Source organism: Narcine bancroftii, chromosome 7 (genome assembly GCF_036971445.1).
Source record: "Narcine bancroftii isolate sNarBan1 chromosome 7, sNarBan1.hap1, whole genome shotgun sequence".
In the NCBI taxonomy this organism is placed as follows: Eukaryota; Metazoa; Chordata; class Chondrichthyes; order Torpediniformes; family Narcinidae; genus Narcine; species Narcine bancroftii.
Genome location: NC_091475.1, coordinates 49,401,097 through 49,414,423, shown reverse-complemented (window position 1 = coordinate 49,414,423; position 13,327 = coordinate 49,401,097). Strand labels below are relative to the sequence as shown.

General features: G+C 37.5%; 1 protein-coding gene across 10 annotated transcripts in view; it reads right to left on the bottom strand.

The window, feature by feature from the left end:
* Positions 1–306: 306 nt before the first annotated feature.
* usp16 (ubiquitin specific peptidase 16) overlaps positions 307–13,327 on the bottom strand; it is a 59,667-nt gene continuing 46,646 nt past the window's right edge. For all 10 annotated transcript variants that reach the window (XM_069890031.1, XM_069890033.1, XM_069890034.1 and 7 more), the window contains 5 exons: positions 10,282–11,023; positions 7,441–7,532; positions 2,264–2,350; positions 1,531–1,681; positions 307–988 (listed from right to left, as the gene is read on the bottom strand). In XM_069890031.1, coding sequence (XP_069746132.1) covers positions 867–988; positions 1,531–1,681; positions 2,264–2,350; positions 7,441–7,532; positions 10,282–11,023 — 1,194 coding nt within the window. In that variant the 3' untranslated portion in view covers positions 307–866. The remainder of the gene's footprint in view (positions 989–1,530; positions 1,682–2,263; positions 2,351–7,440; positions 7,533–10,281; positions 11,024–13,327) is intronic.

The window sequence follows — 13,327 nt, the reverse complement described above, 5'->3', positions numbered from 1 at the left end:
TTGTAGGTGCTGTAATAGTAATTAACTTCCCCTAGTTTGCTCATCAGTATTATTTCTTAATTAAAATACTTTTCACCCTGATCCTAAACAGGCTTCACTGGGTAAGATAGATTATGTTCTGTTTGGACACAACACTAGAATAAATAGAGATGGGTTTGATCACAGTTGAGAGCAAAGGTTATGCAAAGTAAAGGAGCCAACACTAATTAGTTTTCTAAAGGCAAAATACTATGAGGAGGCTTGATTAAGAGGCATCAGCCCTAAAATAAGTTTGTAAAAAGCACACAGGCAGATATTATGCAGGAATCTTTCTAGGACATGAGTTTTTATTCCAGTTGTCATAGCCTGAGCCAAAGCTCACAGCATTGCAGAATACATATGAAGCAAATCATTTAATACAAGCATTCAAAAGTTGACTCTCAACCAGAAATGGAGAAAGCTAACTGATCTGATCAACAGATACAGCTGTCATTATCAAAACTGTGCTGTTCATTTGAAATGAGCAGAATAATTTAGTATTCATTGTTGAATTACATGCAAAAGGATAAGAGCAGTATTTTAAATAGTAATTTTCAGTGTTCAATGAACTATCAAAAGAAATCCATTTTATTCCTCAATTTATCAGTATTGCTTACTTTAAAAAGTACTGTTAGATACATTATTCAGGAAAAATACATGACATTTTGGTTAGTGGTTTACGAAAGTTTTAATTTACAAAGAAAATTTTTTTGTTTGGTACTTCTCACCTCTCCTTTGCATTCAAATGTTGCATAGATTACAGTTTTCTTCCAGAAACTGAAGTAGCATTTTCTCTTATGAACCATGGTTGTTAACCAAGATCAATCTGAAGTTTTTTTAGGCAAAAATTAGATCTTCTCATAGAACAGTATGTAGGCCTGTGCACTTAATACTTTAGTCTCCAACACTGCTTGAACATGGGTATCGCTTACATGGAACCAGCTTCCCCTGGGTGCCTCTGCATTGATCACTGTTACAAAATAAACAATCAGCACTTCAAAAATTAACTGCATATTGTTAAAGCATTTATTACTGCTACCCACAGTTCCAGGAACCTGTTTCATCCTGACCTCATGCTGTGACATCTGCATTAAGCAGTGCATTCAATTTTCCTTCCATGTCAAACTAGCTAAATTAAAGTGATGTGCAATGGAACTGACAAACCTGGACCAAATGTTTTGATAACAGTTCTGAATCTTCCCCTCCCAACAGCAAAGTAATTAGCTCCAAGTGAGATGCACGTCATTGCTATTCTGATTTAATGATCAACAACAAATAAAAATGATACTTTACTGCCCTTTTGAGTTAAGGATTGTCCAGTCATGGATTTCTTTTAGTAGAATTAAAATTAAACCACAATGAAGGATTAATTCCAAACTAGTGAAATATTTAATTAGTTGTTAACATGGTTGCTGTGCATTACATTCTGAATATTAATATATAGTAATAAATGACCAATTTTTGATCAGTAGTTTCAGAATCCACAATTCTCTGGTAGATAACAACACTTACCAGGTGCTTCACATCTCATCACAGACTCAGAAAGGTGGTTTCTGGGAGTTCGTGCTTTGACATAAGCTGTATAATGTCCAGATCTCATTGTGCCACTCTGTTCCACAACTCCATACAGACTATATAATATATTTGTAGAGTCTTCAGCATTCTGTAATGAACAGTATCTGTTAATATTTGAGATGGTCAGTCATTTTGCTACATCTTTGAAAGGATACAGGTAGAAATTGTTGGTTAAAGGATTTGTTGCTAATTAAATGCTAGAGTCAAACTGCAATTTGGAAGAGAAGAAATTTGTCACTGGAGGTTGTCAGCTGGGAGACCAGAAATCTCACAAAAGTGCCAAAGATTAATTGTATTTTCAATTTTGGATAGATTAAAATTTCAGCACAGAATTCCAGTTCTACCACCCTTTCAATAAGTAAATGAATTTCCATTTGGTACAGGAACTGAACAAATTACATTATTATTCTACAGTGGCCTCAGTCTTTTGTGTCCATTTTTTTTCCTGCCATATTTAAATAATTGAAGAAACAAATGGAGTATCACTGAAATTGAAAAGTATTATCTGGCATTAAAACCTCTGGGCTTGGCATCCATTATTTTCATGAGAGTTGGGATCAAAGCTAAAAATTGATTGAGAATATTTAAGATTTGTGACACCAATGGTATTGACTGATCTGCAAAAAGATGACCACCAGTAGTTATCAGTTCATTTTTCTTGTAAACTTACCTTGCAATTCACTGCACAGAATGGAGCAAGATCGAGAACTTGTGGGAAATGGATATGCTTGTTTATTTTGCGAAGATTCAACCCCAACTGAAATTTAAAAAAAAACAATGTTGCATACTTCAGTTAAAGAAAACATTGGTTTGTCATTGATTTAACTAAATATTTTGAAACAGTTAACCAAAACCTTTATTAAATAAATATAAACTAACTTTTGGCCATTTACATTAAAGTCTAAGTAGTGCCGATACATTTTTTTTCTTGTTTTTTTTTAAACTTTATTTATTCGTTCAAAATACAGATAATAAGTAACATATATAACAATAAACAAAGCATGAATGTTATATTTCATATATATATATATAAAAAAAGGAAAGAAACCCCCCCTCTTTCAGCCAACTCTCTTAAGGAGAGCCATAAAGAAGAGAAAAAAAATAAAAGTAAAGCAAACATTAAAATCTAGTCGATATAAATCAAAATGTAAATATTCTGAATATAACAACCACCTATTTACAAAAAACTATAGTTATCCACAAAACATTAATGTTTTCCATTATTAAACAATATTTCATCTCATTATGCCATCTATTAATACCAATCATATTCGTATCCACGTACTAGCAATACATTTTTTTTGCTACAGATAGCGCTAAATACACAAAACCAAATTGAAGTTTATCTAGTCCAAAACTGCATGTAAAAAAAATTCCAACAGCGTTACCACAAAACACAAATCTGATTCCTAAAGACCATATTTTTTCAATTTTTCAGGTGTTAAATATAATTGATGTAAAAAAATTATAATTAATCATCGCATAATGTGCATTTATCAGTCTAGTTACACTATCATAACAGATATCTGACCAATCATCCTCGGAAAAAATAAAACCAATATCGACTTCCCATTTACCTTTAAATTTATCCCAACCCTTTTTATCCATACCATCCTGTAATATTTGATACATAACTGAAATATAACCCTTCTCTGGTACCCTCATAAAAAAAGTCTCATATCTCTACCGAACACGTTTTACCAAAGATCAAACTTGATAAAAATATGCTTATGCTTAATCGGACTGTTTAAACCCCAAACATTAAAAGTAGCAAACTTCAACTTTGACATATCCACTAATATTACTAAAAACTAATAATATCAATATGTAAAGACTCAGATCAATGTAAATAGGCCCTCCAATAGGAGAAAAAGAAACCACAAATTAAAGTCTAAATAAAATGAAAATTTTTAAAAAAACCCAAAAAAACTACCAAAAGGTAGTAATCCCTAAACAAAAGTTGGGTGTGGATCACCCACCAGTGGCTGATGACTAGTAGAACATAGAGCAAATTTATCCCTCCCCAGCCAAACAAAGAATAACAACAAGATATCATAATGACATAAAAAGAAAGTAAAAATAAAAAAAGTTCTTCTATTCATCCAAGAGATTCCAGATTCGGCGACCCCATTTCAAGGCAACGGACTCTTTCCATTCCATTTCTGCTGTTTCTTCCACTTCCAGAACAACCAGATTTTTCTTTAGGAGACAATGGTGGGCTATGTCTTTGTCCTCTTACATCTTGCAACGAGTCAGCAAAAATCATTGCTTCACACTCATTCTCAAAAAACCGAGATTGAAAGTCTCCATAAAACACCTTCAACACTGCCGGATAGCGAAAAGTAGACTTATAACCTTTAAGCCACAAAACTAATTTAACTGGATTAAATCGACACCAACGCTGAATAACCTCTTAACTCGAATCAGGATAGAAAAAAACTCTACTATTCTGAATCATTAACGGAGCTTGTCGTTGTCTCGCGTTTTGCACTGCTAAACTAAGTATCATTTCTCTGTCCAAATAATTCAAACATCGAATTATCACGGGTATCAGTGGTTGACCAGGCAGAGGTCTTCTTAAGGCTCTATGAGCTCTTTCCAATACCAGACCTCCAGAGAAAAATTCCTGCCCCAGAATTTGTGAAATCCATTCGGTAAAAAAACAAAGAGGATCTTGTCCTTCCATACCTTCTGGCAAACCAACAATCTTCACATTCTTCCTTCTACTTTGATTCTCCAAATAATCTACTTTCCTCTCTAACTCCCTCTCACGTTCTCGCAATTCTTTAACGGATTTTTCCACCTCCAACACTTTTTCTGTATTAGAAGCCACTTGTTGTTGACATTTCAAAAAGCAGCCTGAAATTGTTTAAAATCCTCACAAGATGCTTCCACACATATTTTAACTGTATCCAGTTCCAAACTGAGCCTCTGAGACATTTCGTTCAGCATTGGCTGAATGATAAGGCTTAGCTGTTTACATTGTAATTCAGAAAAGCTCAGCCCTGTTTTCTCTTGCGTAGTGGCAGAACCAGGTAACTGCAGCTCCTGCTGCATCTCAACAACAGGCAGTTTAAGTTTTACTGCGGGTCTAGACTCCCAGCGACGGCACCCCAACTTCCTCAGGGGGCCGACGCTGTTCTCCCCCCGCAACCTGTGGTTGCTTCAAAAACTCACAAAAAAGACCAAAATATTCAGATTGGAGTATATCCTGGGGTATTTCAAGCAATGGGGTCGTCTTCTTGCGTGCCCCCTCCGTTAAAGTCGGCAGGCTGCCAGGATCAGGATCCACATCGGGGGCACACGCACCTTCCTCCTGAGAACGAGTAATTCCAGCGATCTCCTCCTGGTGAGTAGTAGTCACTTTTTCAGCTCCCACAGGCAATCTGGTTTAGGCTTGAAAGAAAGCAAACCTGAAGTTGTAGCAGACTGTTTAGGCACTAAATCTTCAACACTCCGAAAATGTAGTTTCTTCTGAACTTGAGGTTTAATCTTTTTACCATTAATAGCCATAACAATTCTTTGATACTTTAAAATAAGTTTTAAAAAATTTAAACCTGAAAACAAAGAGTTAAAAATGGGTTCTTAAAAGTCTGGCCAGAGAGGTCGAGATTACACGACTAGACTCTACGCCATCTTGCCACGCCCCCTGGTAGTGCAGATATCATAAACAAAATGTTCAACTCTGAAATCCAGATACCGAGATTTGAAAATATCATTCAGTCCACATTAAAAGCAAAACCATTCTGCGACGATAAATCAGAATTTAATAAACTTCCTCCGAATGTACTTGCACCAATTTCTGCAAAAATAAAAATGTGCCTTTCAAAGTTTCAGAACTTTCAAACTCCATTTTCTGATTCAACTTAATTTAATCATATAGAAATCATTCAATAATCCAATTGAATTGTTAAAAATTCCACATTGGGCACTTGTATCCAAAAAGGTTAGAAAGTGATAAAGACTTGCATTTACACAACTTTTAACATCTTTAAGCCTCCAGCTACTTAATTCGAGATCTTGGTAATTAATATAAAAATACATTTATATCCACTATGTAATATGTTGGCATATCAGGATACATAAGACAAAAATGAAAGTTGCTAATGTACATGCAGTTTAGGCACATGTGATTGAGGATTTGGTTCCAGTTTTTCAATGCAAATGAGGGAAATGCCACTCTCACAAATCCCTGACACAAGAAAATGCAGAGTATCTGATTCTGGATTACGTGGCCTGTCCAATCTTGCTTGAGCCTTGGGAGAGGAGAAGGTGGTGATATTTAGTTCATACATCCTTCCACTGAATTTTGAGGATTTTTGTGAAGGTGATATTGATATGTTTCCCCCCCCCCCCCATTACTTTGACATCTTTACTGTAGGTAGGTCACTCAAGATTCAGATTTATTGCCACCCTGAGATTCATTTTTCCTGCGGGTGTGGCAGAATTACCACTAATTGGTAGTGCAAAAAATAAACTAGACATGGAAACCAGCAACTGTAAATAGATAATGAATGTAAACAAACTGACTGCAATACAGAGAACAAAAAGAAAATCAAATGCACAAGTAAGAGTCCTTAAATGACTCTCTCATTGAGTTCGCTGCTGAGGACCCTGCTGGTGGAGGGGTAGCAGCTGTTCCTGAACCTGGTGGTGTGAGTCTTGTGGCACCTATACCTCTTTTCCTGATGGCACCAGTGAGAATAGAACGTGTGCTGGGTGGGTGGGTCTTTGATGATTGCTGTTGCTCTCTAATGGCAATATTCCCTGTAGATGTGCTCAATAGTGGGGAGGGTTTTGCCTGTGTCATCCTGGGCTGTGTCCGTTACCTTTGGGGGGTGGGGGCCTTTATGCTCACGAGTATTGGTATTCCCATACCAGACTGTGATGCAGCCAATCAGCAGACTTTCCATCGCACCTCTAGAAATTTGCCAGGGTTTATGGTGTCATACCAAACCTCTGCAAACTCCTGACGTACTTTCTTCACAATACCATTGTGTGTTGGGTCCAGGAAAGATCCTCCGAGATATTGACTCACAATAACCTATATGTGCTCACCCTGTCCACCTCAGATTCTCCAATGATTGCTGGATTGTAAACCTCTGGCTTTCGTTTCCTGAAGTCAACAATTAACTCCTTTAGTTTTGGTGACATTGAGTGCAAGGTTGTTGTTGGTGCACCATTCAGACAAGTTTTCATTCTCCATCCTGTATGAAGACTCAATGCCTTCCTTTATACAACCCACAACTGTGGTATAGTCCACATATTTGTAGATGGTGTTATTGTCATACCAAGCCACACATTTGTATGTGTAAAGTGATTAGAACAGAGGGCTAAGAACACAGCCCTAAGGTGCTCTGATGCTGATGGAGATTATGATTTGGAGGCGAAGAAATCCATGATCCAATCACACAGTGAGATATTAACTCGCAGGTCTTGGAGTTTGCTGATCAGTTTTGAGGGGATGATGGTGTTAAATTCCAAAGTGTACTCAATAAAGAGCATCTCGTTGAATGCATCTTTGCTGTCCAGGTGTTCCAGGGCTTTGTGTAGAGCCAGTGAGATGGCATCCGCCGTTCATCACTGTTGATGTAACTGCTACTGGTCGATAGTCATTAAGGCAGGTTACTACACTCTCCTTGGGCACCAGTAAACAAATAAGATCCCCAAGTATATTCAGAAATTATATGATAAAATATATTCAGAAAGTATTTGATCAAATATTTTGTCACTGTTGAAAAGTACATTTTCCAAATGCCACCTAACTTTCAAATAAAAAAATGTTGTAACTCAGAAACAACAAACTGTATAAATATAATATGCAAGGAAGAATACTTAACTAATTACCTGCTGAAACCTTTTCAAATGAAGTGCAAGAATTGGAGGAAACAATGAAATAAGCATTTGTTTCTTGGCATTCGTGTATACATGATTTTCATCTGCAAATTTAAAAAAAGAGACTAGTTTCAAGGTGCTTTTTTACATTTCAATAAAAGAGAAACAGTTTTTATAATGGAAGATCATTTATGTTCTAAAGCACACAATAGAAATGTTATTTTATTGATAATGAACATATTGGAAGCAAAAGTCCAAAATGCAGCATCACAAAGTTCAATGAACTCCAATCTGGGTGAATTGTTTGCAAAAATTGTGTGACCTGTGGTCTGGCAATAGAAGCACACAATTTTATAAACTTTCGCAGGAAATTGGAGCTTTGCACATGTGCACTACTTTATGACACTTGACATCTATGAGCAGACTCAATTTCATTTTAAACAGATTTGCGATTTAAAGAACATGTTTGTTGATATTGGACTTGATCATGCCCATTTCATTAATGTCTCACTAAATGTATGCTGTGATCCAATTCATCAATCAAATCTAAACTGTAAAAGAAAGCATCTGCTGGCTTTATTAGTTTACAGGAGTTATAGCCAGATTACATAAAACATTACAGCACAGTACCGGGCCTTTGGCCCATAATGTTGTGCCAACTATAAATACTGACCAAATTTTTTTAAAAACCCTTATCCCATAACCCTCTATTTTTCTTTTGTCCCTGTGCCTGTCTAAAGTCTCTTAAATGCCCCTATTGTTCCAGCTGTCCTCCAGGCCAGCTATTTATTAGGAATATTCAATAATGATAGCCAAAAATTTAAAGCAATTTTTTTGTGTTCTTTAAAAATAACTCAAATTATTTCACCTAACTCTTTGAAATGAATGGTAGCTAAAAATAATGACTTTTGAAGGTTAAAATCCAGCCTTGCACAATGGGTTAAAAACGTTGTGTTGATGGTGAAGATTGGATAAGAGTTTAACCAGTTGCATGCAGGCCTACTTTAAAGCATAAACACTAACATCTGACAAATACTTGCCAAACTCACTTAAAAGACGTGGACCTGATGTGCAGAAAATGGTGTACATCTAGGATGCAGATCAGTAAAGGGACACAAATATGAAATACCAAAAAACAATTGACCAGACCGAGGCTGGTAATGACTACACAATGCAAGAGAGCTCCATGTCACTATTGACATTTCTTGAGCTTAAATCTTTAAAGTAGTTATGATAGAATTTTCTGCTGGCTATAAATCAGGTGATTGCTAGAACTTGCTTTTTTGCTTTGATTGAACCTTTCCCGTTTCATGTAAATACAGCTTTGTAAAGCAATTCTAAACTCTTTGGTACTTCAAAACAGACTCCCTTAATCTCCATTCTAAACTGTCATTTACCAAAAATAAAATTCACGGTTACAATTAATCTATTTAACCCAAAAGTGAATTTACATTTCACATCCTCTCAATCTCAGCACAGCCATTTAGTGCCCCCAAATGCTGCTGCAATCCAACCATTTTTATCTCCAGACTGACCATTCTAATGTTGTCAGACTTATCTTCCAAACTCATGACCTTTTCTCCCTTATAAATTTGAACACACACAATTCAAACTGGCCTAGCTGGTGTGGACCTGGGAGAGTGGGGAGATACAGCTCTGCTCCTCAGTTTCAAGCGCCCGGTGCTAATGCCGTCAGCTTCATATAAGCTTTAAACAGCCTGTTAAAGGAGCCGACAGAGTTTGTAAGTAAAATCCTGCAACCGCAGGGTTTTGTGCCCAAGTTGGTGGCGTCTTTGCTGGGCAGTGGCCACAAGGGCTTGCTGACTCCAAGGAGCAGTGGACCAGTGCAAGGCACCAGAGAGGGGAAAAACACCCTCGATGAGAAAGAGAAATAGAGGAGATGAAAGCACGGGGAAGGTGACCATAGGATCGGACCAGCAAGGGGCTCAGCTGCTGAGGGACCCACGTAGGGTGCAGGCTGTTGCCAACTTGTGGTCAAAAGACCCACACAGGCTGCGGACTGCTTGAGTCTGGCTCATGAGAACCAGGTATCAGAACAGGGTTTTGAGAGGGGGCTGAGGGCAAGAAGGGTTCCCGAAGAGCCTCGGGCAATGGCTTCCTGATCATGTTGGAGGTTTCAGGTGGCCGATGAATCAAACAGGAGTCTGTGCACCTGCAGAGGCTGTGGGAGAACTGGAGGCAAATCCACAGACACTCAGTGACTCTGAAGGGATTCTCTTTTGCTTCCCTTTCTCTTGTACTGTAAGGGGCACTGGGCGACACTAATGGGCGACTCTTTGACTGTCTTAGAGCAGGCAGAAGGCAATTTTATGTAATATTACATGTTCTGTACAATTACATGACAATAAAGGCATCTTGAAATTATCGATTTGATCTTAAGAATTTTCAAATTCCAATGTATCGGCAGTCCACATCTCTCCAAGAGAGAACCACTTGGCTTTTCCTTTCACCCAACACCTCGATCTCTACTGCATCCTATACTCTCTGCACCCAGTCATGGGCAGGCATTCCGTTAGCAAGGCAGATTCACCTAACTCTTCCTAAGACACTGCTTAAAATGCTCTCTTTTACCAAGCATTGGGACACATGTCCTCATGCCTCATCCTTATTTCCAGTTAGAAAATTTCTGACCATCTATGTTCCAATAAAGTGCCTTCTGTTGCTACCACTATGATTTAAGTTCAAATTCTGGGATCATCTCTCAGCAGCTGACACAACACAGTGCTGACTTTCCCAACATCATACTTGCCAAATGTTCACAATGGATCCATGAAAGTCTTATGACAAATAAACATATGAAATTGTAATAACAATGCTCAATTATTTTACTACCATTTCCTTTGATCTTCGATCCATTTTTGCACTGCCTTTGGGTACATTCTTCACAGAGCAGCTTGTTTGCTCCAGTGAGGTTCTCTATTTGAGTAAACTGCCGTAAACAAGCCTCAATAGAACCATCCTGTACATTCAGCAGCTTTCTGTCTGTCAATGTGCGAAATACTTTCTCAGGATCCAAAAACAACACTTGTTTGTCTTTAATGGAAGAAAGTCGATCATTTGGAGTTCCAGAAGGGTTTTTGAATTCCACTCGATCCAAAGTTATTTCATCCTGATTCGTTGTGCATTCATTCAGATTTAGTTTATTCATATTTTCCACAATAGTTTCATTTTCACTGGATTTTCCACCTGGGTCTTTAGTCACTCTATTTGATTCAAATGTCCCTGAAGAGTCAAAGTCCTTGGAGTTGTGGGAATCAGTATGGCCTTTCTTTTGCTCAGTTTTCCCAGAATTGACTTCTTCATCACCAACATCAAAATTTTCTTGGCTTAATTCTTGGCCATCATCTGCTATAGTTTCCTTTGCTGTGGGCTCAAGACAATGAACAGTTGGTAAGCTGTCATCGGTGTCTGGCTCTGGAGAGACCTCTGCTTCAATATCATTTGACTCTAGGTCTTCCTTGCTTTCTCCAGAGACATCATGTTCTCCCCTCTGCACTTTATCTGAAGAACATTTGTCAGTGGAGTCCTCCATACTAAGCACTTTTGCTTGGGCCTTCTGCTGTCGCCGTTGGTGCTAAAACAAACAAAACAAAACGCTTACAGATGCATTATAACCAAATAGCAAAAGAGCAGAAAAACCTAAACTACTTAATTGCTCTTTCTTAAGACCAAGGATGTCAGGTTGGTGAAGATTTCTTTCTTTGGAGGGTGCAACGAAAAGAAATCACTGGTGTCAGCAATTTGAAACCAGAAATTAAGGTGTTTTAGTATAAAATTCAAGTTCATTGGTTTAAGAAAGTATTCCCCATCACAATGAAAGGATGAACAGTACCAACAAATTAAAATAGAAGCAGAAATGCTGGAAATATTCAGGTCGAGAACCTCTGAGGAGAGTAAAACTGAGTCAAGGTTTTAGATCAATCATCTTTAAAAATGTAGAAAAGTGGGAAAACGAGCTTTTTTCAATTTGCTGAAAAGGAGAAAAATGGAAAGAACAAAGATAACTGAATAAGTTAGAAACTAGAGAATCCTGGTGATATAATTGCTGTTGGTGCCACCTAAGGGGTGGTCTGAATGCTGATGTATCTAATAGAGGAAGATGAAAGGGGGAGTGTAGAAGAAAGAAGCACAAACAATGCTGGAATAGTGAGATACACAGAACAGCAGCTGTGAAAAATCAGAAATGAAAAAGTGTGCGAGAAATACTCAGGAGGACGGGCAGCATCTGTGACAACATGGAAGATTGGATGTTCCCCCTCAAGCTTACTGTTGCTTAATGGGGGTGGCAGGGATAATAAAAGTGACAGACAACGAAGTCCAGGATCAGTCATTTCAACATCTGGTGTTTTTGTTTTAAAATAAGTTAAATACACCTTGGGAGAACAGAAAGAGGGAGAAAAAAAAGTTTGTGTTCAATGTCGCACAGATATGCAACCTCACGGATACATTTTATAGAGTTGGAAGTACAAATTTGCTTACAAAAGAAGAGTTAGAAACAAAAAAGACATTTGCACCACTTAATTACAGTTAAGAGCAATCTGGCTTTTAATGGCAAGAACAACAGCAGGGTTAGAAAAGAAGTGGCGGATTGTAGTGAAGATCCTCTTGGCAAAACCAAGTGTAAAGAAAGGAAAGGAAGTAGTGCAAACCGAAAGACCATAAAAGGCAGGAGGGAATAAATGGCAAAAGGGAATAGTATGGAAAGAAGTAGAGGAAAAAAAGCATTTGAGAGGTGACAAAAGCAGAATCATTACCAGCAGTCACAAAGGAGTGGTTAGGAGTTGAAAGTGATTACCTCAATGTTAGAAACACTGGAACAATTTAGTCCCTTAAGCCAGTGTCTCTAAATATCACAAGAAATCTGAAACTGAAACTCGTTAACCCTTTTATTCTCAATATCTTTCACCCATTTTTCACAAAAATCAGATCTAAACTATGATCAAACCACAATTTAACTTTCTAAATTCCAGGGAACGAATCTCTCACCCTGGAATTCTTTCTGGGAGAAGTACTTTGCTCTTTCTCAAAGGATAAATCACAGAACCCAGAACTGCATGCATTTCTTGTTCAATCAAGGCTTTGCTCTTGAGAGAAAGGCCAACTTTCCATTTCTTTTTTTAGTTATTTTAAGCACCTTTTCATGGTATTTGATGTAAACGTATACACTGCCCAAGTCAATGATTCCACCATTTCATCACCATTTAGATAAATTTCAGATTTATTGTCAGAGTACATACATGACCTGAGATTCTTTTTCCTGCAGGTAAGCAGAATTACACAACATACACATGTAAACAAATAAAGAAATATAAACAAACTGACTAGAGAAAAAAAAATCAATAAAGTGGAAAAATAAGAGTTCTTAAATGAGTCCCTGATTGAGTTTATTGTTGGGGAGTCTGATGGTGGAGGGGAAGCAGCTGTTCCTGAACCTGGTGGTGTGAGCTTTTGTGGCATTTAGAAAAATGCCACAATGTGGATTGCCAAGGAGGGAGAAGAGTTCCATCATACGACTAATAAGAAATAAAGACTGATAGAATCTGCAAGGAAGCTGCAAAAACTGTGGAGTGGCAATTTGGGGGAACGTGCATTACTGAATTAAACTGAAAATTCTGCAGAATACTTTAAAAATGAAATATTACAGAATATACTGGAAATACTTACAAGTCAGACGATGCCTGCAGAAAAACTTCGCTTCACAGATAATGCTGGATGAGCTGAGTATTTCCAACATTTTGTTTTTAATCACAATTGCTGTATTCTGAAACAACTTTGAAATGGGAGATGTTTCCAGAGTTGAGGGATTAAGAAGAGTTGGGATGAGTGAAATTTCTGAAATATATTCACTACTTCCTTGATTGGTTCCTTTTCAGTTCAA